Below are 27,839 nucleotides of genomic sequence, written 5' to 3'. Positions count from 1 at the left end.
TATAATTCAAGATAATTCCATATTAAAAAATATACAAACGCAATAAATAAATTTATAACGATACTTGTACACCGTTATAGTATACTTGAGAAAATTCGCGCGTAGAATTCGAATGATAGTGCTGCCACCTGGTAAAGGCTGAAGACGTTTCACGTCATCTCAGCACTACTTTAGTTTGTCAAAGTGAATAAATCAAACCTAAATCGCGTCTTTTCGATAAACGTTACTCGAGAATATTTTAACTTTTTTCCCTGGTCAATAGAAACCGTGGTAATGCAAACGTGTTTACGGCAGTGGAACGTAAAGTGTACAATTGTTTAAGCAATTCTGATTTTGTTCTTCGGTATGTCAGAAGGCGAGGCTACAGCATCGCAGAAGAAACAGCAGCCATTTCAGCAACAGCCACAACTTGGAATAGGCTCAATGGCGAATATGGCATGGCAATATCCCTCGCCAAGCAATATCCACAACATGTTTCCCCCATATTCAGGGTAATTATCAACTACATCGATTTAACCACAAATTTATTGTTCTACTAATGAAAATAACGCGATATTTCAATACGAAGTATCTTATATGCACGTTTAGGAACAACGTATTATGCACGTAATGTTCGATGATTTCATATAATCTTCTTAATTTACAATTCTTTTGATATTTCTGTTTTCATTTGCATTTGAACTAACATAAAACAGCTATCGATCGAATAATGAATGGATAAGGAACATCTAGGAAATAAGTATTGTAATATAATACATATTAACGTGAATAAAAGACGCTTTGTAATGACCTAATTTTAGATTAACATACATAATATAAGTAATTTGGAATAATAATAAATTATTTATTTTAGTAAATAAAATACACCACAATACAAGTAGATACTAAATAAAAGTTTTAAAACTTTTTGTATGATACTTTTTATTTTAATATTTGGAAATTTTTGAAGTTATGACAAAGCTAATAATAAACCTTTTGCAATATTAAGCACTTCAGTTGCATATATTGATAAGCGTATTTATGTTTTTTATAGGCAGTTATATGGACCAGGATATCAAGGTGTACCTCATCAAGGACAAACGTTTAGCTACTATCATGCAATGATGCCAGGATATGGACAACCTTTTACTCCACAGCAGATGCAACAGCAGCAGCAGCAGCACCAACAACAGCAGCAACAACAGCAACAGCAGCAGCAACAGCCACAGCAGGACAACAATCAAGGAAAACAGTTACATCAGCAACCGCCAGTACCTGGAACCCCCATGTCTTTGGATGATGACTCTGAACTTCCTCCTTTACCTCCTGGACCACCCCCATCAGTACAGACATCTCAACAACACAATAATCAAATACAACCATCTATGCAGCCTCATCCAGGGTATATGTACAATGCTTTTCCATATGGTACTTGGAATGGCATGCACAATGATATGTCTCGTAAGTTTTTTTCTTAAATAGAAAGTATCAGGGAAAATGTACTTTTATTTAATATATATAAAATAATACTTGTTTTCATCTTTTTTTTTTTTTTTCAGAATACAATAATCAAATTCGTTTCAACGTATATAACAAAAAGAATGGTTTGGCTTTTCTCTCTCCATCTGGCAATAGTGGAGCTGCGAAGAGAAAACGTAAGCGGAATAAAAATTTAGCAGCTCAATTCAACAATAGCTTTCAGGCAAACAGTCCAACAACGAATTTCGTACCGGGTCCCAATCTAAAGACCGAATTACCACCTTTACCTCCTGCACAGTGTGAAATAGTGGCTCCTCCTCCACCAACTGAAGAATCCCCTGCTCCTACTACACCTGCTATCACAACTGTTAATAATACAATTCCTAGTGCTGGTACACCAGCGGTAGGTACACCCTCTATCGTGACAAATCCCAGCCCAGTCGGTGATTGGCCTGACAGTTTGAAGAACTATGTAAACAGGTGTTACGAAAAATGCAAAACGGCAGTAGACAAGGATCAAGTTGAGATTATATTAAAAGGAAAGATAACGCGTGCAGCGAACGACGGCTCGCTTTGGGTAAAAGACTGGGACCAAGAACCATTGCCTAGCATTCATAGTGAACGTATGACTATGACGATAAAGCCTCAAAAACCGGCCTTGAAATTAAATAATTTGCCAAATCCGCTGATGAATGCACAGGGAGGCTTGCGCAAGCCAGGTCTCTCCACTTCTCTTGGGGCTCGGCTTGGCGCGCGTCTCTCTGTGAATTACAAACGGTCAAGGTCGAGGTCGAGGACTAGATCAAGATCAAGATCCAGATCGAGATCAAAGTCCAGGTCGAGGTCGAGGTCAAGATCGAAGTCAAGGTCGCGTTCGAATACACGTAGCCCACCATCACGAAAGTACAGGCGTAGTACATCATCGTCGTCGAACGTTAGTGATCGGGAACACGATTATAAATCGCTAAAAACGAAAAAATCTACTAAAAACAAACTGAGTCACAGCAGCAAGAAAACAAAGAAGAGTAAACAGATGAAATCACATTTCTATTCAGAATTTGGTTTAGCTACAGGAAACACTGAGGAATTAGGATCGAAGGAGAAATTACAACAACGTGCTGCAAGATTTAACGATACTATTTCCAGGACAGCCAACAATGGTGTTAAAGATGACTCATCTACAGACTTTGATTTTACTGGACTTCACATTGTCGGAGTATGCAAGGACATAGAGAAACCTTATTTACGTTTAACATCTGTAAGATTTCTGTCACCGATTAAATTCATTTGAAATCGGTTTGTAGAATTTATCAAAATACTTCTTACTTTTATATTATAGGCTCCAGCTCCCGCCGCCGTTCGACCGGTAAGTGTACTCCAAAATTCTTTGGCACATGTCAAGAAACGCTGGGTGGCTGATCAGGACTATAGATATGCTTGTGATCAACTTAAATCTATTCGTCAAGATCTTACCGTCCAAGGTATTCGAGATGCATTTACAGTCCACGTGTATGAAACACACGCCCGTGTTGCCCTAGAGAAAGGAGATCACGAAGAATTCAACCAGTGCCAGACTCAGTTACGAATGCTATATCAAGACGTCGGCGGAGAAAATCGATGTGAATTTATTGCATACAGAATATTGTATTATATTTTCACAAAAAATACTCAAGGTTTTTAATTATTTCATTATGCGTATAATTATGTAACATTACCAGTGTAATATTCTTTTTACATAAGAATAAGAAAATTAATACTTTTGTTACAGATTTAACGACGATTTTAGCAGCTTTATCAGTAGAAGACAAAAATGATGAGTGTATAAAACATGCGCTCAAAGTGCGTTCAGCTTGGTGGTTGAAAAACTTCCATGCCTTTTTCAAACTATACACTTCTGCTCCGAGGATGGCAGCCTTTTTAATGGATTGGTTTGTTGCAAGGGAACGCAAGAATGCATTGAAGAGCATGATAAAGTCGTACGTACTAGACTCTTTAGAAGTAATCATTTATATCTACTTGACAAATTATCTTCAAACAATATTTTTCTATACAACATTTTTACAAAAATTAATCATGATAACGCTAAGAAATATAATGGATAAAAATATAACTAATTTCATATTAACAGGTACATTCAATTGGTAAACTGTTAGATAGCATTTAACTTTAAAGTATTATAATCTTATTTGACAATTTTTTTGCAATTTTTTATGACCAAAAAACGAATTTTTTTAATTTTTTAAACGATCTTCAAATATATTTCTATAAATAAATTTAACGGAAATATATATATACGAAGGTACAAAAAGTAAGAAATAATTTATTTTTAGTTTTCGTAAGGACCAACATTATTTCATGTATATAAAGGAACAAAGGAAGTGAAAGATTGCAAATAATTTTTTTAACAATTATAATTATACATAGATTTCTGTTACAGGACATCGTAGCTGAAAAATGACTAGTTTTGTTGTTGTTTATTTTCATTGTATTATGTATATTATATGTGTGTGTATATATACTTTGTGTATATGTCCATTGCACGATTATCTAACGATACATTTCTTCTGCTGTTTAGCTACCGGCAAAATTTGGCGGTTGATTTCGTCGTAGCAGAATTGGCCTTTGAATCTTTGGACAAGTTTTATGAATTTGTCAATGAATTGGGGTTGGTTTATGCTGATCCTGAACAACATCTAATCGACTGCAAGACAAGCAGTGGTTCTGTAGGTGCTTGGTAAAAAAAGCCATTTTTTTGGTGGAAGATATATAAACGAAAACCATTGTCGTGCACATTCATAGGCACAAATCTGTGTGTGTATATGCATATGTTTCCCGATTATATGCATATGTACACTTCACATACATATGCATATGCATGTGCATATATTTAACTACACATTGATCTGCTACTGATTCTTACCATCCCCTAATCATTGTTCTCTTCGTTGATCGACGCCACACAGTCGAGCAACAATTTGTAAATGAAAGTTTTCCCCGCAATAATTTGTACATATACGTGTCTCAATCTCAGCCCCGGCGCAAGCGAAGAATCCACATACAGGCTGATGAATTGTACAAAAGAATTAGGATGACCGTTTTAAAGTCGTCTGCAACTACCTCAATAAAACTCGGTATGAAGCCGAGGCTTGTAGTAAATTACAGAAAGAGAGAGGAGACGATAGCAAATTATCTTCAGGAAACAAACACTTCTCGTTTGGTCAAAACTTCAAATTCCTTCGATCGTGATCGATCGATTCTCCAAAATTAGTTCATGTTATATATTATACGTGTTCTTACTCTTGTGTCTGACGATTCTAAGCATCTTTTTCTAAATACTGTCCGCTGAAAGGAGTTGGGATTTTTTAACCACTAGCCAAATCTTTTGCTCTACGCAAGAATCTACATCTTGTCGCCACTTCGAGAGGGAAACTTCGACATTTCGTATTGGGGATTCACAAGCACGCGTGAATAGAAATACAGTGATTGTTTCTATGATAGAAAATAGTAAGGAATTGGAATTAATGAACGTATTAAATATACGCAATCGCTATGAAGGGCTTTCTGGTAAGAAATGTATTGAGTTTAAAAGGATATTGGCATGCTCGACAACTCGTCGACGAAGAAGGAAGAGAAAGGAAGTCGGAAAGATCTCAAGTTCGGTTCGGCGGTTCAAGAACGGCTCGGTGGTAATAGCCACACGAAACATCTGTACAAAGGGAAAGAGAAAATACTCGACTTAACGTGTTCAACAATCGAATTATAGGAACTTCTAACGGGACAAATGCATATTGGCAAATCATGCCATTCTCGCGTGTGAAGAGTGATTATTTTTATCTTTTTAAATATTTATCGCAGGACAATGTTTTTTTTCTTTAATAGTCTATTATCAATTCTCAAGTGTCGAGATGCAAGGATATATTAAATGAGAAAAGACGGACATTTTTCATTGTACGATCACGTGCGAATATAGTGTTGTACGTAATAAATTATTTAATTTTCGGATATTATATTACTTCTTAATCTAATGTTATGTTAGAGACCTAATAGATTTAAATTAAATGCAAATCGTGATTTTACTACTAATAAATACAAAATATATTATATGTGTATTTCATGTTTCAATTACTAAACCACAAATAATTACTTACTAAATTCTGTAACCTTTTTCCTCGATGTCGTTAAAAATTATGAAGATATTAATATGGCAGTCAATATGTAAATCTGTTTCCAATCATAAATGGAAGTAATCATATTTTACACGATGCACAATGAATCCTCTTCAGTCATTCAAATCTTTTGATGTGTTCTTTTATCTCAAAAGGATTTATCTGATGACTAAAAAGTAAGATCTCTTTGGTGTAACTGTTCTCTGTGTATTTATTAAATTTCTACACAGAGACAATGAAGTTATATCAATATTGCGTGCTATCACGCAATTTATATCACAATTATATTTATCACAATAACGTAATATTTATTTCACCATAAAAATGAAATAATATATATAAAATTTATTTCAATTACACGGAAAAGTAAAACTTTTATTATGTGATACAAGAACGGAAATGCTCAGAGAAAATTATATAAACGCCAAAGTAAATATTTCATTAGAAAAAATACAGATTTGTTGCAATTATTTGTTACATTGTAAATACGGAAATTGCATATAAAATATATTTTTATAAGTTAGTTTCCTGACAATTAAAACATGTTCTTTTTATTGATTACAATATCCGTTTACAATGCAATATAGTATGAGCAACCAATGCAGTTATTTAATGCGAAGTTTTTTCGATCGGTTCGGTTTTTGTGCACAAGTCGCCAATAAAATTGTGCGATGTTACAGCTAAGTTTTAGTTTTTTAATTCATTGTTACACAAATATTTAAATTAAATGTTTTTTTGTATAGATATATATATTTTTTTCAAATCATACACAAGCATGTGTATAAATTAACCACGTCGTGAAATGCATATAATAATCCTAGCTATCTCACATATCGTAAAAACTATTAAATTCATTTTAAGTCCGACAAAATAAATAAAAACAGTATCGCAATGGAAATTGAAACCGAAAATTCAATAACGAAAACAACATTTTGTTTTATTCATTCCATCAAACATCGTCGAAAAATTTTGTGAAATGGAGCATAGATTTATCGAATTTTTTCAAATGTTTTCACGGATTTCGTACATTCTCGGAAAATATGTTCGTGTAAAAGTGGCTAAAATTCGACCTCTATATCGCAGCATTGCGAATTACAAAGTGCGTAATAACTTGATGTATCACGACATTTCTAATTATTTAGTTTGTGTTTTAAGAATTATATATGTCGTTGCAGAAGCATGTGTTAATTGCATAGATTGATAAAATGAGCATAAAAATTACTTATGTAACAAATACAATGACAAAAAAATAACACTACGCACAAAGTTTTAAAAGAATTGCTCGTGCTATATTTATTTAACTATCTAATAATAATACAACTATCTTATTGATTTATAAAGAGAATAAAATACTTTAGATCTTCAATTCCAAATCTATTAAAATTTAGACTCAAAAAATACAACATTGTATAAAATGATATCAAGTTGTTTTCATGCCACATCATACAATTTTAACAGATAGTCGTGCATAATTCAACATATATAATTCTTAACACAAGTATCGTTAGCCGAAACAGTACGGTTATTACTTACGCTATTACTCAAATAAAAAATGTTAATATTGAAACGTACTTTCATGAAAAGAAACCAGGATGGCTGATAATGTCACTGGTACGACAATTTATACGGATAGGGACACGAAACTGTTATACTGAGTGATGTTGCGTTTCAAAATATCCGCGCACGGACCTAAAACTCGCTCGAATCTTGCTCGGTCGAGTTTCACACATTTTAAAGGGCCTCGCGCCACGACAGTCGCTGCTCTCGGCCTGTCCAATAGCAATGCAATTTCACCTATAATAAATAGGACATTGTTGTTGAGACAATTTTTTTTCACTCATCTCTCTACTTTTCTCTCTACTCTATTATCATTAAATTGCATAACTATTAATGATCATTCGAAAGAACGAGAACGTACCGAAATAATCAGATGGTCCTAAACGACCGACTTCCGCTAATTCTTCACCCTCTGAACGTTGCTGTAAAACAACAGCTGTGCCTTCGACGATTATGTAAAAATCTTCACCCGGTTCACCCTGCCGAACTATTGTCTCACCATCGTCAAATGCCACCGGTTCTAAAGCATCGGCTACTGTGAGCCGTTCCCACTTATCCAAAGATTCTAAAAATAATAGGAATTTTATACAATAAGAATCAGTGATTCTGGCACGTTCTTATGAAACATGAAACGTTAGTTACCCAAAATTGAAACTCTGGAAAGGAACTCCTCATACATCTTTCGTTTCCTTATTGTAGAGCCCATGAGAATTCTGCGATATGAATCTCTATCGATACCCCATAACTTAACATCCGTCTTTGCTCGAACAGTCGCAGCACGTGGAGTCCCATATATCAACGCAAGTTCACCGAAACTTCCACCTTCTCCTATGGTCGTGGCTAGTTCACCATTGACAAAGATTTCGACCTCTCCTTGATCGATTACATAAAAGTTGTCACCTTCGTCGCCTATTAATGTATAACAAAAAATATTCGACGTAAGCTAGTTTCGCTTAACGATTTTCTCGGCGACTGATAATTAAACCTAATACTATTTTTAGTACCTTGACGAATAATTGCCTCTCCGGGCAAAAACGTGACAGGAAACATGGCGTCAAATATATCAGAACGTTCGTTCTCGTCGAGATGAGCGAAGAGGACATTTTTTGCGATGGCTTTACTCAAGGCAGCCATTGTTTTGTAATCCTTGGGCACAACTTTTTTAACATAACTTGTCGCATCTTCTTCAGAGACCGGTTCCGCGGAGATGCCTCCTCTTCGCCTCGGAACTTGAGGACCTTGCTGTCCAGCAGGTATGTCCTCAGTATCCTCTGGACTGGTCGCAATCTGTTGCTTAGCATCGTGAGCCTGCTCCTGAAATCAAAAAGCGAAAGTCGATCAATTTCATCGAGATGATAACCAATGACATTACGTTCAGTTACGCAACCTATGTATCTAGGCTTTTGCTAACAGGAATTAGGTTACCGGAGAAACCATCTTTTGAGCTTGGTGATTCTCGAAACTCGATCCAACAGGGGAAAAAAGAAATGTAATATAAATTTACTCTTGAGTGATATTCAGAGAAGGTGAAAATACTTGATTACTCGATCAAGCGATGGTTTCATTTTTGTACCTATTTTATTTGTTTACATTTACGGGTAATTAAAGAACATTATCGATCATAAGATTCAACACTATTCACGTATTTTGCTCTACTTGCCTGTTGCACCATGTCGAAAGCTGATGATCTCCTAGGTGTTTTGCAATTACTATCTTCGATCCTATATGCAATCGATCGATGCTCTTTTTTAAAACCAACAAAAAAAAACTTGTTTTCGCTTGCGTTATTTATTTATTCCAAAACGAACGACACAACCCTGAAAGAGTCACGTAAGAAAAACAAGCCGCTTTTATAAGTCAATTTTGCTTAGACATGCGCAACACACGTTACTGTGCCCTTCCTTTAATGAAATCATGTACTCTTAATTTCCTAGGTATATACGTATGTATATGTTAAAAACATGGGTAACTTGTACTGGCTGGATCACAGCAAATGTTATGTAAAGTCATTTTTTCCACAGCAACTACTTTCATATGTCAACAAGGTTCTTCTTTTTTTCACTCTTTCTGTAGTTAATACAAACACCTTATGTGGCAAATGATTAATAATGTATTTTATTTTTATCATTTACATGTCTTTGTAATGATAAACAACATCAAATCTATCGATCCAAAAATTATTTCATTACAATGACAAAGGGCAACGGGATATATCAGAGAGATAAAGAAGCCAACACTTGGTACTTTTTAAAATGAATTCTGTAAGAAATAGAGAAGATTACAAATTCCCATAATTGAATACGTCTGTACTTAGGTATCGCTCCCTATCTACCAAAAGTAAACCGATTATTGTAAAATTATATAAGCCTTTGGATAAAATATTATTATACCGCCTATGGACGACGAACATCGATAAAAAGGTAAACAAATAATGCCATAGGTCACTTGATGTTTTTGCAGATGAGTGCCTCCTCGTAAATGCGCAATATAAGACGAAAACATTGTACCAATTGCCGACACCACACGATTTTTATACTATTTAGAGTCGTATTAATTTTACCGTTATACATATGTTTTATTAAAATTTAATAGCAATTAAGAAGAAAGATTTTTTGAATATCAAAATTGACTAGAAACAGAAAAATAAATTGAGAATCATTCGTCTTTTCGCAATACTTAGTTTAGTTCGTTAAATCATAATATTTAGAATGATTACGTCTTTGCAATAAAAAAATGCCAACTTATACCAAATAAATATTATTAGCGAAATTATTGTTCTAATTGGTTATAAGAAATCTTTCTCTTCAAAGATGAAGTATGATTTATTATATTATTATTCTTTTTCTTTATATCAATCGCCTCTATTATATTCATATAATACATATCAAATTCGTCAACATTAATTCATAATAGCATCTATTTGCACATTCATTTATTTCACTATATTTTATTTTTTATTGATCATAAGTTACATTAAACGAACAAAATTTTTCTAATAAAAAATAGTTAATATAAAATGTTATAGCTTAAACAAACAAAACTGTTATTAATAAAAAGATTTAATATAAAATGCAATTAAAAATAAGACAAATATTCTAAAGAAAGAAATAGCGCACGTGTGTGTGTGTGTGTGTGTGTGTGTGTGTGTGTGTGTGTGTGTGTGTGTGTGTGTGTGTGTGTGTGTGTGTGTGTGTGTGTGTGTGTGTACATGTTATATTTAAAATACTCCTTTATGAATGTACATGAATTCCAAATTAACAGTGTATTATCGCACACGAAAGAACAATAAAATAATGAAGATTAGTTGGTCAGTGATCCTAGCACGTGCTGGAATGGCATCCATTTGACGTTCGAACAATAAAATATCACGTGTGTTATATTATAAAGAAAAAAGGTTCACAAATATGCCATCCGATTATTTTTAATAAGCTGTGATGAAATTCCATGGATATCTCACATTTATTTCTTTGCAATAATTACATAATAGAAATTGCAAAATATTATATCAGTCAATTCCATTGTGCGCAGTAAAGACTCTTAATAATCATTATAGCAAAGCGATTTAACTTCAGTGAATATCCGAAGCATAAACTTTAGATTGCCTCTTGCTCAGTAAATAATACATTTAAGAATCAAGAAGTTATATGGAGAGATATTAGAACGCATAAAATGCACGCATGAATAATGATGGATATTTGAATCTCATTTTTGAAGCAATTTGAAGTTTTCTATACTATAAAAATTAGAACCACTTCGAATATAATTCGATGCTTAAAACTGATACAAATTTTGGTAAGTTTCGAATCGTGATACGCTATAATTCCATTAGATCAGACTCTTCAAAGTTTCAATAAATTTTGGGAACTTACTGGACATTCGATATCTTATATAATATTTCATAAATTTTAAATATTATAAATAAAATATAATATAAGAAATTGTAAATATAATTTATCGAAGATATAAAACATCGAATACTCGCGAAAATTTCCAGTCTTTGCAGTTCTTCAATGCCTATCAAAACTCTCAAGGCATATCCAAACTTTAAGGACTCAAGATCTATCAAGACTCACGATTCAAGATTTACCAACACTTTTAAAAGTTGAAGTATCGAATCATACGAAATGATTCGAAGTGTGCATATGTGCATATTTGATGCGATTCGAAGTGTTTCAGAATTCATCACTACGCATAAATCTTATAAAAAATCGGATATTCGCGACCGTACCTCGTACATTATTTGTCGATATTACTTGATATTCAATACACGTGCACACGTAATTTTTACCCGATTACGCGTATATTCTTTAACACTCGTCGTCTCACAGCCAAATAATTGTATCACAAAAGTAAAGTTTCTCTTAGTGGTTGGCAAGCGAAAGAGAGTAATGCACAAATCACGGCCACAATCGTTGCTGATCGCGCGCTACCACGTCTACCGCGCGCCGCTTCGGAATTTTCTAAGGTCTCGCCAAATTCGATTAATGCGACACGATCTTTCGTTGTAGTTGATATAAAGTCGACGCCGCGTGCCAGATGGTAGATATACCATATGATGTGCGTCGAATTTTCGTTGATTCAGAATCAGATTGATATGGGTAACTCATTGACAGATGAGGATTCAATGGATAACAACAACAATACTTCCGGCGTTGCCTGTTTAAAACGCATTGTCGTAGCGCGCTTCGCACATTTTCTAGGACAACGCGTTACACCGCTTTCATCGTTGTTGGCTAAGGTTGCGCGCTTCGTTATATTTCGAGCATGTGCTATATTTAGAGCAGCCCCTACAATTGCACATACCTCGTCTCTTTCGATACGTGTATACATCCGCGGGGATAGGAACCGATGACGAGCATCTTATTTTGTGACTCATATTTCCACGGTGGATGTACATATTTGTTTAATGATCGCGTAATTCACTCAGAAATGGAAAACGTTATCGATCATTTTCTGCTATGTAGCGCTGCTGCGACGCAGTAAAAGGAGGGAACTCAGCTAAATGTCCTGCCGTTGTTTACGGAGATACGAAAATCTTAATGTCAAGGATAATGCTGTAGAACTCCAAGGAAAGATATGTGTATTATTCAGGACTGCTATGTAAGATACGGCTGCGTAAAGACATTCCGTTTTTTATTGCAAATGAAAAGACAAACTAAAGAAAATGATAATATCAACCGTACAAATGCTAGAAATAATTGTTGACAAAAGTAACGGAATTAAGGTTCTTATGACTGGTAATATTGAACGCTATCCCCACCACTGGCTAGTATCCCCCACCGAAAGAAACTAGCGAAGTGGACGCGTTTAAATAAATACATTTGGCGCCAAGTATGTAATTCAAATTAACTTATTAGTCTGATGCGAATCAAATCATTGACAAACATACTATATATACGTTTTTCATTTTCCTATCAGAGCGTTTTACTTCTCACTAACTACCTTTGATACCCTTATAATACAAGGTCAGTCGTTTGTAGAGCCCTTCCTTCGCTGATTATTTATCGCTATTTACTAGCGATCTAAATCACATCACAGCAGTTAAGGCTTAAAAAGGAGATGTTTATATAATATTTTTTACGTAAATCTCAAAATTAAGTATTATGATCGCGAACGATAAACGATTCGAATTTTATATCATATTTTAAGTCATACGTAACGGCAAACTTTTGAACGGTTGCTTGTTTAATTAAAAATACTTCACAGTCTCCGGCATTTATTACAATGTTAAAAATTATGTGTGCATTCAACATAGAATCTTTCTCCAAAAAACATTGATGTTAGAATCCAGTATTTTAGAAAAATAGATAAATCAATATAGAAAATCAACAAGTATGTAAAATTAAATGCAAGTGCTAATGATTAAATGGCATAAGAAAAGAAATTTAATGATTATAATATTGTTTCCAAATATGTAACGACTAAATACCTATTATATAAAATGGATTTGCATTACGTAATGAATAGATTCATTAATTGAACATAATTCTTTTATTTTTTAAAATACTGATATTAATTGTTCTAATGACTAATTATATAGAACAATATCCCAGCAAATGTTATTTGTAAACCTCCTAGAATATAAAGTGACATTTAAAGAGTTATGTATATGCTATGTGCGTACCATTCTATTTGTATTGATCAAGATAACTTTTTGATAATACTACAGACTTTATTTATGAAAGTGCCATTAACATTGGCAATTCTGTATTAATAAAATCAAGTAATTAATATTGATTTGTGTAGATATTATTTTGTCTTATCTGTCCTTGTACAGATCCATTTATTCTCTTATCTGTCCTTTGACAGATCCTTACTGCACACATGCAGCTTAGCATTTTAATTGATATTTTTTTTCAGCTGTGTATAATCACAATATGAATAGTTATCTGAACAATAAAAGAAAATACATAAAAAAAACTAGTGAACAACATCAGTAGTTTATTAGTAGTGATGAAACCAGTAAAGAATAATGAATCTGAGGTTATTTTAGCAGAACATGATTCAATACGTACCCGTTCCAGTTTTTGAAAGTATTCTCTCAAGAATGATATGGGATTTTCAGGACGCCCCACACACAGCTGCACTATACAGTCTTTTAAAACTTGTTGAATATTGTGTCTCTGTACGTATTCCTCGCACTCTCTTAAACTTTGCTCTTCCTCGAGATTCGCCGCCATATTGATGCACAAGTTGACACTTTATAGCAAATACCTATTCAACAATTCCGTTCTTGACATAAATATTGCGAATATATCAGTTTTCATTTGATAATTCAATCTTTTTTATATAAAGAATTTTAAAATATCTTTCACATGGTTATTTATCTATATTATTCATTGTACGATGCATAGTAGACAATCGTGTTTTTTCGGGGTTTTAATTCAATAAAGAATGACTGCCGCTAAATATGAATTCGAATTTATTGGTTCCCCTTGAAAAATACAAAAGTACAAGAAATAACTATGACTGCTGATATTTCAGATACATCCGAAAATTAAAGATACATTTTCTGTTGTTTCATTCTTGTTCTGATAAAAATATGTCTGTAATCGTTTGGAATAAGATTTAAATAAATACGATCACTACCTAATTAATATATGTAAAACTTAGAAATAAATAAATTGATCTTTTGTTGAAATTTGATACAAAAAATTTTCAATCTCATATGAGTAAAGCATATAGTCTAAAAGTTAAATATAAAAAAATAGTTAATGAAACTTGATTGTACAAAAAGTAGAAATTCGACATTATTAAATTTGATTGGAATAAAAATTCTGAAAAAAACTTATTTGAATATTTAAAAAACAAACTGTAATTAACAGCATGTAGTATGATTGGGTGATAGGAATTTAGAAAATATTTCAAGTTTATATTTTTAACTTCTAACAATAATATATTTTAAAACATATTGTCAATAGGTGGATAGACATTATAACATATAAACTATATTTTAAAATATAAGATAAGAATGTTTTTTCTGCTCTTAGCAGTTATATTTCTGTAATCCCATATCAATGATGTCATTTTGAAAAAGATTTTTTCTGGCATTTAATGAAAACTGAGGAGAAATGGGATTTCAGAATTAACAGTTTCAAACTGAAGTCTTATCATTTAGAAAATGTATGGCCATGTTTCTCTATATACACTGATATTTGTGTCTAGCACAGAATGATTTCAAATACTTATGCAAATGCCAATGCATTGTAGAATCCTCTAAAATATTATAATATTGTGCAAGCTCATTAAATACAATACAATACTTTATTGTAATAAATAATTTAAAAAAATCATGATACAGATCTTGTGTTATTTCAACTTAAAATTTACAACATCGCATATATTTAACATACTCTATACATTTATACATAAATAAATACTTATTATGATCTTTAAAAAACTACAAATTTTCACATGGGGGATTCTCCAATGATCTCATTTGAAAATGTAGTTTTTAAAACAATGATTCATAACAAATAAATACATTATGCTTAATTCTCGCAGTTTAATTTCATGTCTTGCTTATTTCATCTATTTAATCTAGTTGTGCAGTTTTTTTTTAATAATAATCTAAATTTAACTATAGAATGCACGCGATGCATGTGTACAATAAAAAACAGGAGTATCATAGAATATTGCAACATATTCTGCACTTAGTAATTACAGTTGCTTAGGAATAATTACAATTGTTTTAAGGATGCATTGACTCGTATTGGAAATACTTTTCTGTTTTTTTCAGATATTACACTTTTATTAAATTGCGAGTCTAACAAGTGATTGCCTACAAACAATACTTCCCTGTATTCTCGTTTCTTTGGACTATTTCGTCTCTTTCTCTAACAGCATTAAAAATTATCAAAACTCACCGCAATGCTTCTGTAATTAAATTCAGCAATAAGTTTTACTTAATCCCTAAATTGTATTATTGTTCAATATTATATGCATATGGTCGTTTCTTAAATGAACATGAAAAACATAACATAGCATAAAAGATAAAAAAAACTCCAAATTACAAAACACATTATGAAACACTTGAATATAATAATGTGATCTTTCTAGAGTGCCTTTTAATGATAAACCACTATAGTATCTAAAATTCTGACCATGGTAACGCTCTGATAATATAATAACAATAAAATAAACAAGATTAATTTTAAATAATAATGCTCTTTTGTATAATTGCTATTGTATTATATATATTAATATAGGCACTTTCTACAAGTAACTAGAAACCTTTAAAATGTGCAATAAAAATGAAATTTTCAACAACTTTCTTATTATTAAAATCCATTTCTATGTAGGTGCTAAAAATATGTCTTTTTTAAAATAGTAAATTAACTAAGAAAGTCGAATAACTAATTGTTAAATAGAATATACTTATACATATAGTTGTAAGCACACATAGTTTTATTAGTTTTTTGAGACGGTTATGATAAAATTCTCATAATATCTTAACTATAAAAATCGTGTATCATGGATAATACAAAGTGCAGTTTGTAATCTAAACAGCATTTGTTTTGTTTCTTCATTCATTATACATTTATTGCTCTAAATAGATTTGTAAATTGATAGATTAATTGCACAAGGTGTGATACTTGTTCCAAAAGTTACTTTAATGTACTTGGTAACATTATAGCTTTTAAATGTGATGAAGGAAAATGAAGTTTTGCGATGTAATAAGAAACTCTCATACAATAGAATTCTCATGTAGAAAAAATAAAAAATATTCAACAAACGAAGCTTAAAATATTGAAACTATCTTTTTTAAATTAATGTTGTATGCACAAATCAAGATCCATATAAAAATGCACTGCTAAAATTTAAAAAGAGATAATTAGCAATTTAATTACTTACAAAGCTCATTCAATGATAAGCTTCTACAATTCGTAATCTATCCTCCATCATTTATATATTTATAAATAAAATTTTTTAATAGATGGCCACCATGGTCTATTGTTACTACTTATTGCTATCAGATTATTACACCATGATTTTAATTCGCTCGAATAATACTGATTTGAAATTAATATCAGACTAATGTAATCTTAAATATCGGTTTTTAATATAAAATGAAATTTTCTAATGTAATACATACTTGTTGGTATTAAATGCATAAGATTTGCTGTTCTAGAGAACTATTCAACTTCGATGCTTAACTTATCAACTTTTTAAACTTATTAATTACATCTTGTTCATGGTTTTTAAGGCACCCGATATACATGAAAGGAAATTTGAATGTACAACTTATTGCTCAAGAGAGATTGCCTTATCACTGGAACTTAAAAATCATGAACGAGCGCGAGTTTTTTTTAAATTCTGACATTTTTTTCGTAATAAATGCAAAATATGACTGCTATATTAAAACAATGTCATATAAAACGTTCCTAAAAGTAAAACAATAATATCTGTATTTTATAATCGACCTAATCTATGAAGTATAAAAAATAAATAGCAGTGCTTAATTAATAGCAAGGTACATAATAACACGTATACATAAAATAACATAAAATACATAATATATATAAATAAAATAACTCGAGGAAATTAATATTGCTAACTATAAAAGTTCACCAATATTCCATACAAATAAAACTAGAGGCAGTAAAGTAAAACATTTATATAATTTTTTCAAAAATGATAAATATCTTTCTCAAAAATTGACTAGTACTTGACATATCTTTGATCTAATTTATTAACTAGAATATTTCTGTATGTTTATGCAAATATATGAATGTTGAATAGTGATCTATTTTCCTCTGTGATTTATTTGGCAATAATACTTACTTCGATTCTTACGGAGTTGTTGATGTTAAAAATGTTGGATCAACTGCAGCAACCTTTGCAGTTAAGAATGCATGCATACAGAACAATAAATTCTGCAACTGAGAACATTCCAATTCCTACAAAGAAAAAGAACATGAGGAAATAAATTATTTTTACTTATAACAAATAAATACCTTTGTCTCAATAGCGATACTATCCAACTCTTGAAAATGTAACTTCAGTCTACTTTTTCCATCGTCGCTAGATCCTCTTAATTGTGAAAATTTATAACGCCATACAGTCTCTCCAATATCTTCATAAGAAAGTGTGAAACCTTGAGTCCATTCTAAGGTTAATCCTGCGCTCCTTCCATTAAAAGTAACAGGAAAGGTTTTACTCTATAAGAGAAAATATATTATAATAGAAAATTCTATAAATAATATCTAACGAAATACATAAAAGCTTATTACTAACTTTCAAATGTGTAACAGCTGAACACACTGCAGTATGCCATGCTGCCTCAACTCTTAAGAGTTCTTGTCTAGTTTCAACGCTTAGATATCGTGGAGGTTTACCCGGACTTTGTGCTAAAAAGCAGTGCTGTCTTTCATCTACATTTTCGGACTCTCGCATTACACGAAACATTGTTTGATATACTTTAAAAGTTAATGCACATCGTGACCAATCTCCTATATTACACTAGAAATAAATCATAGTATTTAGTTGTACAATATACACTGTTAATACTTTATTAATACTTACAGGGGGCGTTTCAAATAATAACAAATCGGGTCCTTTCAGTGCTAAAAATCTCGGTCTATAACTCTGCCATGGCTGATTACTATTGCTTACTGCTTCATTAACCCAGCCCATGTATTCTATACGTTCACCGACTCCAAAATTACGATTATATAATTTCATCTGAAAAATAATTATGTAAATTATAAACAAGTATATGGAAATTATAAATAAATGAACTTGGAATATTATGTTTTTCACCTGTAAATGTGTTAATCCTGTAATATTATCAGTTATATACTTTAACCATTGACTCAGAATAGCACTATCATCACAGTGTATTACACCAGTACGTGCACCATTTAATCCTCTTACTTCGAACGCATTTCTTCTTAACTTATCTGTTCCAAAGATGTATCTTGTCACATAAGCCATCATTAATGGAACTGGAATTACAAAAAATTATTAGCTCCCTTAAATAAATAAAGAAGAAACATATCATAAAACATTATTTCAACCTGTTATAACATCTATCCATTTCTTATATTGCATTGAAGTGGCTGATGCATTTGAACTTTGTCTACTATGACCACATCTAGGACTACCACTTTGTCTGTTAGGTGATAACCATTCATCTTCTGAACCTCCATTTGCAACATTATCTAATTTCTCTTCTTTTTCTAAAAATTATATTAATGCAAATAATACAGTGAAATGCAAAAGAAAATAGTTTATATCATAGAATTGAATAAATCATATTTACCATTTTTTTGTAAAAATGGCTTTGCTGCACGATAATGTTTTACTGTCAAAACTACTATATCACCTGCATTTCTCAAAATGTTAACAGCATCATCATGATTACATGCAGTTATATATTCTCCATTTACTATAAAAAAATAAAATTATAACTTTAAATGATATAATTTCCACTGATATTTTAAATGTGGGTTTTACTTTGTAACACCATAGGTGAATAGCTAACATGGAACAATATTTCAAAGGAAGAAACCAATATTGACAGGTCTGACACAAATAGAATAAGCATTCAGGACTACCTATATACAGAAATACAATTCTTATTGATGAAATATCTTTTCATAAAGAAATATCAAAGTTCATATCATTTACATCCATTAATTATGATAAAAAAATATTTAAAAATTATTTAATAATTTATATTTAATGATTACTGAACTTACCTTTAATAATTGCATCTCCTACAAATAGTTGACCACATTCATCAGCTGCCTGACCTTTATAAATTCTAGATATGAGTACAGGAAGTTTATGCTCTGCTCCTCCCTTTATGCTTAATCCTAATCCTCCAACTTTTTGTCTAGTGATTTGCACCATTCTCTCTTTAGCATCTAATGGTGGTTTATTATGATTTGCTGTCTGCTGAAAATCAGTATTACTTTTTATAAATCATACAAATAAGATAGTAATGACATAATATGATGATATTAAACTTTACCTCTAAATCTTCCCTTTGTAGCTTTAAAACTTCCATAGACAAATGTAAACGCATTGGTACTGACTTACTTTTTCCATCACTAACACTCACCATCCCTGTCCTCACCTTTTCAAAGAACATAAATATTGAAATCTGATTTATTTGAATGAACATTAAACGAAGTAATTATCTTGAATTATATAAATATATATTAAAAGAGTTGTATATATTAAATTAAATTTTTATATACAAATCCTTCAAATCATATATTTCATATGTACAAATGATATATACATAAAAATCCATTATAAGCAGTTATATATATTATAGGAGTATAATAAAATATTAAACTCATCATTGATAAATTTAGAAAATCAATCCCAGTTTCCATTTGAATTACAAATATCCTTGTATATTAATTAATTAACTGTATCATTCAATTACTTTGTAAATATGCATTCTATTATATAGATATTCCCAAACAATTTACAATTGTTTATTTTTAACTTATAGTACCAAACTTTTTTATATATCTTGATATTCAAATGACTATACAGTTGAAATAAAAAAGAATATGGAACAATATAATTTTTTAATATTATACTATTACATTTATAACATAAATAATTCCTAAAATTTCTGAAAAATTACAATTTTTTTATGATTCATCTATTTCATATTTATATTTCGTTATTTTAAAATAATAATAATCCAAAAATTAACGATAAAATTTGACTGTGGAATAAGTATGTACTGCAATATCCTCTTTCACATTAACAATGTTTGGATTTTAAAAAATTATCAGAAAAACACTAAATTATGTTTAAAATAACTAAGTATATTAATTGCTTACCTTCAGCTTCTGATCAATCTTCTCCTCGATCGGAGTACTCATTTTCGTTGCGTTGATTCTCATTATTTAATATAATTATGCAGCTCATACATACAAGCCCCCGTATTGCCAAACACAAATTTCCGGGGTTAACAAAGTTTCGTAAATTGTTGATATAACAAGTAACATAGCTTTAGACGAATCGTTCGACACAATTGCAAGTACTACTCGAACAATGAAAAGCCAAGATCATATTCTTATTGTTCTTATCAAAAAAAATTCACCAAAGTACTCGCAGGAGATATGTAATCAAGAACTCACGATATTTTAAAATGTGACAAATTTATCGAAAATCGTGATTTTTCAAACCATACCATCGTGACGTTTTAAAACGTTCGGTGAAGTAAAAACCCCGTTAACCGGGACGCAGAAAAATTGGAGTGGGCTAAAAGTAGCTAAAAGCCCGCGGCTGAGGCGCATCGATTTATACACTGCAACGCGCATCGATGGTACCTCGTTTGTTTCAAATCGCGGGAAATACGAAAACAGAATATTTTAGTATATTATTTATATTTCGTTATATTAGTTATTTATATGTGATTTGATAAATTCAGTGATAAAATTTTAACATATGTAATATATAAAAAATGTATTGACATAGGATAGCGATAAGAATGATATTCAAATGCAGATAAGTAATATTATGTTTTCTAATCACTGCACATTATCGAAATTTGCTATATTATTTATTAATCATAATTGTACAATAAAATACATCGAATTCCATTCTTTAAGAATTCGAAATAAAAAATGCATTACACATGCAGCATAGAAAATATAAGATTTTTATTAAGGTATAAGTATTCTAACAGTAGAATAATACACAGTTATATCGAATCGCCGTTTATTGTGCCATTGGGGTTTTATTTATGAACGCATAATTAAACAGAAGAGCGTTCACTTTTTATTAACAATGAATAATAAAATTAATCTACACAACTTCCTTTATAACTTATATTTTCTTTATACAAGTTACTTTATATAATTAGTTTATTAATTATAATTTGCTTTCATCTGTTAAAATAAAAAATTATTTCACATTTTTATAACAATAGCAAAAATTTTATTTCTCCTGCACAATGCTTTATTGTAAGAAAAAATGTGCAATTAATAGACTTAATCAAAAAACACTATCTGCGAAATTACGCATGAAACAACATATAAGCATTCCTCTTTAAATAAATTTAAATACTTTTCACATAAATTTATTATGAAAACATGATTGTTTTTAGAAAATCATAAGATGCATTTATAACTCCCCAACTTATAAATGATCGCATACAATTTAAATGCACACCTTTGTAAAATGATATTACTCTTCTATCTCTTGCGACATATACTTCACGAATAACTGTCATAAATTTCTCAAAATTACCACCTATTTTTGACTGCATATGTATTTTTATTACATTTATAGGATAAAATACAGTACTTGTGAAACCACCAATTAAAGCACCATTAATAAAACTTGTAAATAATGACTCTTGTTCACCAATGTATGCTTTTGATTGTTCTTTGAGAATAAAGAACATGAAATTGGAACAACTATTTCTATATATAATTGGTACTAATCCACGATAACATTCTGATATACCATAATTTTTTAATAAATATTTAAATGCATGCGAAGTATTTTTAAATTTATCATGATACCGCCAATCCTGGAGCAATGTTTGTACTCTTTCAAGGGGCATAAGTATAGCCTCAACAGTACCAGCAAAATGCGCTGCTATTATTCTACTTAATATATCATTATTTGTTAATGTGCACAAACGTTCTTTACAACCTTCATACATACTAAACATTACACTAACCGAAAGAGTTTTCTGACAAAGAGGTGGTAAGATCCCACGGTATAATAATCTTATTCCCTCTTTAGATATCTGACGAAACGCAGTATTGGCTGGAACATCTTCCAAAATCTGTTACAATAACAGAAATTTATTTATTTAATATGTATATTCTGATGTTTAAAATATTACAAAATAATTTATTTTACACATACCTGTCTAAATATAATCTTATTAATAGGAAAAGTAATAGATACATTAATTACTGCAGCACCCCATCCACAAACAAATTCTTTACAATCATTATTATTAAGTGTTAATAATGATCTTAGTGAGACATTTTGTGAAGCAATGTTACTCATATTAATACTTTGCGTAATAATTTGTTCAGACTATAATTTAGTAGCAACCAATCATAATTATATCTTTTATATCATTTCCTCCTTACATCGTTCGAATTAAATAAATCGTTTACCTGTAATTAATAGGTAAATAATATGATTTCAATATGTAAAACATTTCATTATTATTCATATTATGTAATTTTTATACACCCTGTAACATTTATACGCTCAATATATGTACAATTTTGTAAATATATAACTCACATTTTATGCAATTCATATTCAGCCCATGTCGCTTTATATGTACCATAAATCCGACATAAATATGCTTTTTGGTTCACCAAATTTCCAACTCGCATTTCTTTCTTAAGTACTACGAACAGTACTGATTATTCAAACGTCGGCTTATGTCAAGATTTTAATCTTTAATTTTCTTTTTCTTTGCATAACCAGATACGACACCAATTAGTTATATACATATGTGAATCAATCAAAGTTACAAAATATCAAACTTCAAAATACATTTCTTGATACACATAATCGGAAAAATGTTATTCACAGAATATTAATTACATTTTTATTTATTTGTAAAACATGACCGTAGAAAGGGAGAGAGAGAGAGAGAGAAGGCGAGAGAGAGAGAGAGAGAGAGAGAAAGAGTAGGGGAATTTCTATTGCAATTTGCAATGGAAATGTGACAAAATATTAGATTAACAAAAATTAATTTTTCTTAATAAAATATTAAAATAAAAATATGAATCATGTAAAACATCTGTTTAGATATTTCTAATTGATATTAAACATTGATATTAAAAATTGATATTAAGCATGTAAACAAAATTGTTTAATATTATTTTATTATTGATAGATTATAGATATTAAAATTTCTGAACATAAAAACATGTAAATATATCTATGTGTATGTGTGCGTGTCGTATCCACATGTATATAAGATCCATTTCTTATATTGTACATGAGTTCAATTTTTCGTAATGGTAGTAGCATAGAATTAAACTTTGTCCTAATTTCATAAAAGTTGATTACTTCTTTTCTGTTTTGTCTTAAATTTTATTTTAGGGTGTAAAAATAATTTCTAAGTTCATTTTATTATATTGGAAATAAATATTTCGTAAAATTTGTGTATTAACGTGAATTTTGAAAATGCTCCGAATTACAAATTATATTGGACTAAAACCCTCAAATTTTATTAAAATCATTAACTCGAATGCCAGGTAAATTGTTCTTCTTTGAAATATAATAATACATTAGCATTTTTATGCTATTGTTAAAGGTATGTGTCATATAAAAGTATCCAACAATTATCTGTCAGAAGATAGCAGACTGCTCTGCATATTCTATATATTTCACATTTTCTGACACTTTCTAAAATAATTGGCAAAAATTATTTTGTGTATGTTAATTAAATTATTATTAAGTTATTATATACGAATTTATAAATTTGTATTTCAACTATTTATATTTATGTAAAATATGTTAACTAATTGGACTTTGGATAAATATGATATATATATATGTAAACGGAATGAATATTTTGACTTGATAAGATGATACTTAGATACATAAAAATTAAAAACAGTTGTTATTCATACAATTTGATGAATAACGGACAAATTCAATCAATAATCATCAATTTCATTATTATATGCAACTATAATATATTTATATAAATAATTTTTAAAAATGCAATAAATATTATCAATACATTATATATAAAAAAAGTTAATAATATGTATATATATATATCTATCTGTGATATAAAAGTGACAAAAAAATTATGTAATTGAATCCTTAATTTAAAATTTAATCTAAGTAATAAATTATTTGATATTTACTTATCTAATATGATGTATTTTAGATGTTTTGCAACACAAGCTGCTGTAAAAAATGCACCCGAAGAAAAGCAGGAAAAAAATATAGATTCAAAATCTCAATCTTTTGTTAAGAATATTTTCCTTGGTCAATTAGAGACTACTCAAACATTTCCATTTCCAGATGTTTTGAATGAAGAACAACTTGACACATTAAAATTAATAATAGATCCCATAGAAAAATTTTTTGAGGTAACAAGGTTCTAACAAAAATGTGAGAAACCTCTCAGAAATTTATCAATTTAATTTAAATTTTTATTCTTTTAGAAAGTAAATGATCCAATGAAGAATGATGAAAATGCATCGATAGATGGAAAAATTTTACAGACAATGTGGGAGCTTGGAGTGTTTGGTCTCCAAGTTCCTCAGAAATATGGTGGACTAGGATTAACTAATACGCAATATAGTAGATGTGTTGAAATATGTGGATATCACGACTTAGGTATTAGTATTGTGTTAGGTGCACATCAAAGTATAGGGTTCAAGGTATATATTTATTTATTTATGATAACCCATATAAAAATAATAATTTAAATAATTTAATTTAATCCATATAGGCTATACTTTTATATGGTACCCCAGAACAAAAAGAAAAATATCTTCCAAGAGTTTGCAGTGGAGATTATGCAGCATTTTGCCTCACAGAACCAAGCAGTGGTTCAGATGCTGGCTCAATTCGTTCTCGTGCAATAAAGTCAACAGATGGCTCACATTATGTCTTAAATGGCAATAAAATTTGGATATCAAATGGTGGTTTAGCAGAAATAATGACAGTTTTTGCACAAGTCCCTATGAAAGATCCAAAAACTGGTGAAACTAAGGATAAAGTTACAGCATTTATTGTTGAAAAATCCTTTGGTGGGGTAACAAGCGGGCCACCAGAAAAAAAGATGGGTATTAAATGTAGTAATACAGCAGAAGTAAATTTTGAAAACGTTAAAATACCAGCAGAGAATGTTATAAGGAGCGAAGGACAAGGTTTCTCGGTATAAGTAGATTTTAATAAAATTTTTTTACAAATTGTTTAAACAATATTTATTAAACACTTTGTATTTTATCAGGTTGCAATGAATGTTTTAAATAATGGTCGATTTGGTATGGCTGCTGCTCTTTCCGGAACTATGCGTTATTGTATCAAAAAAGCAGTGGAACATGCAACACAACGAGTACAATTTGGACACACGATAGATTATTACGGAAGTATACAGGAAAAATTAGGACATATGGCGATGTTACACTATGTAGCTGAGAGTCTTGCATATTCAATTGCGGGAAACATGGATAATGGAAGTCAGGATTATTATTTGGAAGCTGCAATTTCTAAAGTGAGATTCTAGTACAAAAAAAATAAAATTTAATAATTTGTTTATTTTTTTAGTTCAAAACAATTGTTTCAGTGTTTTGCATCGGAAGCTGCATGGTGGGTTTGTGACGAAGCTATTCAAATACTCGGTGGAATGGGATATATGAAAGATACTGGTCTCGAACGAGTTCTGCGAGATTTACGTGTCTTTAGAATTTTTGAAGGAACCAATGATGTCCTCCGTATTTTTGTTGTACTTTCTGGGCTTCAATCTGCAGGCATACATTTGCGACAAATAATGTCAGCATTTAAAATTCCTACCATCAATTTGGGATTGATCTTTGAAGAACTAAGCAAAAGAGCTATGCGAACAATTGGGTTGTCATCAACGCGTAATCTTATGCACTTAGTTCATCCTAATTTAGACAAAAGTGCTGCATTGTGTGCTAAGGTTTATATTAATTCATAGTACTATGACATAAATATATTAATATTTAATTGATATTGATTGATTTTTGCAGAGCATAGAAACTTTTGGTCAAAGTATAGAAAGTGCCATTGTCAGATATGGACCAAATAATATTGTGGAGCAACAATTTGTTCTTAACAGATTAGCTCAAGCAGCATTTGATATATACACTATGGCTATTGTATTAAGCAGAGCAACTACATCTGCAAACAAAAAACTTCCAAGTATGGAGCATGAACTTCTTATGGCAGAAACTTGGTGTTCTGTGGTAAGCATATAATCTTATTGATATATACTCAATTTTATTTATTTTATATATATATATATTTTATAGTTTATTTTTATTAAATTAACTATTATATTATAGGCATCCCGTCGTGCGAATTCTAATTTGAAATTTGATAAACAATTAAATGTATTTACTAATTTAACCAAAATTTCAAAGAACATGTGTGATGCCGGTGGATGTGTTCAACTAAACCCACTATGTTTTTAATGATACGTTCAGACATTGAATAATTAATGTACAATAATTAACAACTTATATAATATTAGAAATATTAAATCTGTAACAATACTGAAATTTTTTTGATATTTTTACACAAAAGAGATATTGTAAATAAACTGTTATAAAGAATATACACATGAAAGAAGATGCTGTTTATTTTTCATTAAATCTCACAAAATAGTGAATTGAATGCTTAAGAAATAGAGTAATGTACAGTAAGTTTGTGTGTGGAGGTTTTTTTATAATAAATTAAATGCAAGTAGAATTTTTCTGTATCATACATTTAAAAATGTTTGATAACATTCCTCCTATTTACGTTTTCATTAAATGCGATATTAAATATAAGAAAAAAAGTACCATAGTATTTTAATTTATAATTAACATTAACTCTTGATTATCTTCTTTTAATCGTAATATAAATGCACAATTTAACAATATCACAACATTACACAAAGGTAAGAATATACTTTCTGATCATTTCTTTATCTGTCTATAATATGGAAGCACATAGAGAATATAGCCATTGTATCATTTAACTTTTACAGCATCCATATAAGACATTAATAACATTAATCGTTAGGTGAAGTACATGCAAAAACAAAATTTGTGTATTTCGTATTATAAGAAGTATTACACTTAAGTTTGAGATTCAAATTATCAATTTTTTCTTTAGAATTTACAAAACGGAAACTATCATTAATTACACATATATTCAACGTTTTTGATTGTATAAAAATCAGTAATGAAATAATATTTAATACTTGATCTTTCAGCATCTAAAAGTTTACAACTGTTTAGAACTTGATAATAAATGTATTGCATTTCAACTATACATTGGCAGTGTTTTTCTCCAATTCATGATAATTAGTGATAAACCAATTTGAGTCTCAAACTTTAAGCTATTTAAAATATTTAACATGTATAATAAATGCCATTCAAACGTAAATAAAGTGGTATGAAACTATTATGATGAGGTATGATTTTATTATTGAATGTTTAGAACATG

The 27,839-nt window shown here is 30.3% G+C and overlaps 5 protein-coding genes and 1 long non-coding RNA gene across 15 annotated transcripts; 3 read left to right on the top strand and 3 right to left on the bottom strand.

Annotated features, from left to right (window-relative positions):
• Nucleotides 1–105: 105 nt before the first annotated feature.
• LOC126866179 (leukocyte receptor cluster member 8 homolog) lies at nucleotides 106–5,561 on the top strand. 3 transcript variants are annotated; one of them, XM_050619443.1, is made up of 6 exons: nucleotides 106–270; nucleotides 353–491; nucleotides 1,034–1,440; nucleotides 1,539–2,716; nucleotides 2,798–3,131; nucleotides 3,227–4,208. In XM_050619443.1, the coding sequence occupies exons 2-6, from the start codon at nucleotides 424–426 to the stop codon at nucleotides 3,601–3,603; spliced, it is 2,364 nt and encodes a 787-aa protein (XP_050475400.1). In that variant the 5' UTR covers nucleotides 106–270; nucleotides 353–423; the 3' UTR covers nucleotides 3,604–4,208. The 3 variants fall into 3 exon arrangements, with proteins under 3 accessions (XP_050475400.1, XP_050475399.1, XP_050475398.1); XM_050619442.1 differs by having other exon boundaries at nucleotides 152–491; nucleotides 3,227–3,434; nucleotides 4,034–5,561; XM_050619441.1 differs by having other exon boundaries at nucleotides 152–491.
• A 393-nt stretch (nucleotides 5,562–5,954) lies between these two features.
• On the bottom strand, nucleotides 5,955–13,878 carry LOC126866201 (cAMP-dependent protein kinase type I regulatory subunit). 5 transcript variants are annotated; one of them, XM_050619527.1, is made up of 6 exons: nucleotides 13,697–13,845; nucleotides 8,842–8,998; nucleotides 8,186–8,495; nucleotides 7,824–8,090; nucleotides 7,543–7,746; nucleotides 5,955–7,418 (listed from the first exon to the last, which is right to left on the bottom strand). In XM_050619527.1, exons 2-6 carry the CDS (start codon nucleotides 8,851–8,853, stop codon nucleotides 7,246–7,248), a joined length of 966 nt encoding a protein of 321 aa, XP_050475484.1. In that variant the 5' UTR covers nucleotides 8,854–8,998; nucleotides 13,697–13,845; the 3' UTR covers nucleotides 5,955–7,245. The 5 variants fall into 5 exon arrangements, with proteins under 5 accessions (XP_050475484.1, XP_050475485.1, XP_050475483.1 ...); XM_050619528.1 differs by lacking the exon at nucleotides 13,697–13,845 and adding an exon at nucleotides 11,410–11,897 and having other exon boundaries at nucleotides 8,842–8,902; XM_050619526.1 differs by lacking the exon at nucleotides 13,697–13,845 and adding an exon at nucleotides 11,410–11,896.
• LOC126866223 (uncharacterized) lies at nucleotides 11,978–12,569 on the top strand. Its single transcript, XR_007689814.1, has 2 exons — nucleotides 11,978–12,072; nucleotides 12,146–12,569. It is a non-coding gene; the product is annotated as an uncharacterized LOC126866223 (long non-coding RNA).
• A 1,048-nt stretch (nucleotides 13,879–14,926) lies between the features above and the next one.
• On the bottom strand, nucleotides 14,927–20,946 carry LOC126866195 (gamma-1-syntrophin). Of its 2 annotated transcripts, none has more exons than XM_050619512.1 (10): nucleotides 20,492–20,946; nucleotides 19,660–19,764; nucleotides 19,385–19,583; nucleotides 18,946–19,071; nucleotides 18,701–18,862; nucleotides 18,444–18,628; nucleotides 18,207–18,365; nucleotides 17,919–18,143; nucleotides 17,639–17,842; nucleotides 14,927–17,581 (listed from the first exon to the last, which is right to left on the bottom strand). In XM_050619512.1, exons 1-10 carry the CDS (start codon nucleotides 20,552–20,554, stop codon nucleotides 17,474–17,476), a joined length of 1,536 nt encoding a protein of 511 aa, XP_050475469.1. In that variant the 5' UTR covers nucleotides 20,555–20,946; the 3' UTR covers nucleotides 14,927–17,473. The 2 variants fall into 2 exon arrangements, with proteins under 2 accessions (XP_050475469.1, XP_050475470.1); XM_050619513.1 differs by having other exon boundaries at nucleotides 19,385–19,580; nucleotides 20,492–20,945.
• Nucleotides 20,947–21,292: 346 nt separating this feature from the next.
• Nucleotides 21,293–23,303, bottom strand: LOC126866207 (mitochondrial nicotinamide adenine dinucleotide transporter SLC25A51). The gene is made up of 3 exons (XM_050619535.1): nucleotides 22,929–23,303; nucleotides 22,536–22,795; nucleotides 21,293–22,452 (listed from the first exon to the last, which is right to left on the bottom strand). The coding sequence occupies exons 2-3, from the start codon at nucleotides 22,680–22,682 to the stop codon at nucleotides 21,739–21,741; spliced, it is 861 nt and encodes a 286-aa protein (XP_050475492.1). The 5' UTR covers nucleotides 22,683–22,795; nucleotides 22,929–23,303; the 3' UTR covers nucleotides 21,293–21,738.
• Nucleotides 23,304–23,616: 313 nt separating this feature from the next.
• On the top strand, nucleotides 23,617–26,978 carry LOC126866188 (very long-chain specific acyl-CoA dehydrogenase, mitochondrial). 3 transcript variants are annotated; one of them, XM_050619486.1, is made up of 8 exons: nucleotides 23,617–23,896; nucleotides 24,678–24,745; nucleotides 24,821–25,039; nucleotides 25,111–25,539; nucleotides 25,615–25,878; nucleotides 25,951–26,307; nucleotides 26,378–26,593; nucleotides 26,693–26,978. In XM_050619486.1, exons 1-8 carry the CDS (start codon nucleotides 23,890–23,892, stop codon nucleotides 26,819–26,821), a joined length of 1,689 nt encoding a protein of 562 aa, XP_050475443.1. In that variant the 5' UTR covers nucleotides 23,617–23,889; the 3' UTR covers nucleotides 26,822–26,978. The 3 variants fall into 3 exon arrangements, with proteins under 3 accessions (XP_050475443.1, XP_050475442.1, XP_050475444.1); XM_050619485.1 differs by having other exon boundaries at nucleotides 24,541–24,745; XM_050619487.1 differs by lacking the exon at nucleotides 23,617–23,896 and adding an exon at nucleotides 24,439–24,461 and having other exon boundaries at nucleotides 24,541–24,745.
• Nucleotides 26,979–27,839: the final 861 nt, after the last annotated feature.

Source organism: Bombus huntii, chromosome 5 (genome assembly GCF_024542735.1).
Source record: "Bombus huntii isolate Logan2020A chromosome 5, iyBomHunt1.1, whole genome shotgun sequence".
NCBI lineage: Eukaryota > Metazoa > Arthropoda > Insecta > Hymenoptera > Apidae > Bombus > Bombus huntii.
This window is presented reverse-complemented; position numbering and strand designations above follow the sequence as displayed.

Bases quoted from the DNA above. Each gene is read 5' to 3' on its own strand.
- LOC126866179 (XM_050619441.1), top strand. From the start codon at position 346: ATGTCAGAAGGCGAGGCTACAGCATCGCAGAAGAAACAGCAGCCATTT. The intron at 492-1,033 runs GTAATTATCAAC...TGTTTTTTATAG, and splicing joins ATGTTTCCCCCATATTCAGG to GCAGTTATATGGACCAGGAT. The intron at 3,132-3,226 runs GTTTTTAATTAT...CTTTTGTTACAG, and splicing joins TTTCACAAAAAATACTCAAG to ATTTAACGACGATTTTAGCA.
- LOC126866201 (XM_050619524.1), bottom strand. From the start codon at position 13,861: ATGGCGGCGAATCTCGAGGAAGAGCAAAGTTTAAGAGAGTGCGAGGAA. The intron at 8,496-13,696 runs GTACGTATTGAA...TTTTGATTTCAG, and splicing joins ACTTTCAAAAACTGGAACGG to GAGCAGGCTCACGATGCTAA. The intron at 8,091-8,185 runs GTACTAAAAATA...ATACATTAATAG, and splicing joins AGAGGCAATTATTCGTCAAG to GCGACGAAGGTGACAACTTT.
- LOC126866195 (XM_050619512.1), bottom strand. From the start codon at position 20,554: ATGAGAATCAACGCAACGAAAATGAGTACTCCGATCGAGGAGAAGATT. The intron at 19,765-20,491 runs GTAAGCAATTAA...TTCTTTGAAAAG, and splicing joins AGATTGATCAGAAGCTGAAG to GTGAGGACAGGGATGGTGAG. The intron at 19,072-19,384 runs GTAAGTTCAGTA...ATTTTTTTATAG, and splicing joins AGGAGATGCAATTATTAAAG to TAAATGGAGAATATATAACT.
- LOC126866207 (XM_050619535.1), bottom strand. From the start codon at position 22,682: ATGAGTAACATTGCTTCACAAAATGTCTCACTAAGATCATTATTAACA. The intron at 22,453-22,535 runs GTATGTGTAAAA...TTATTGTAACAG, and splicing joins ATAAGATTATATTTAGACAG to ATTTTGGAAGATGTTCCAGC.
- LOC126866188 (XM_050619485.1), top strand. From the start codon at position 23,826: ATGCTCCGAATTACAAATTATATTGGACTAAAACCCTCAAATTTTATT. The intron at 23,897-24,540 runs GTAAATTGTTCT...GATGTATTTTAG, and splicing joins ATCATTAACTCGAATGCCAG to ATGTTTTGCAACACAAGCTG. The intron at 25,879-25,950 runs GTGAGATTCTAG...CAATTGTTTCAG, and splicing joins TGGAAGCTGCAATTTCTAAA to TGTTTTGCATCGGAAGCTGC.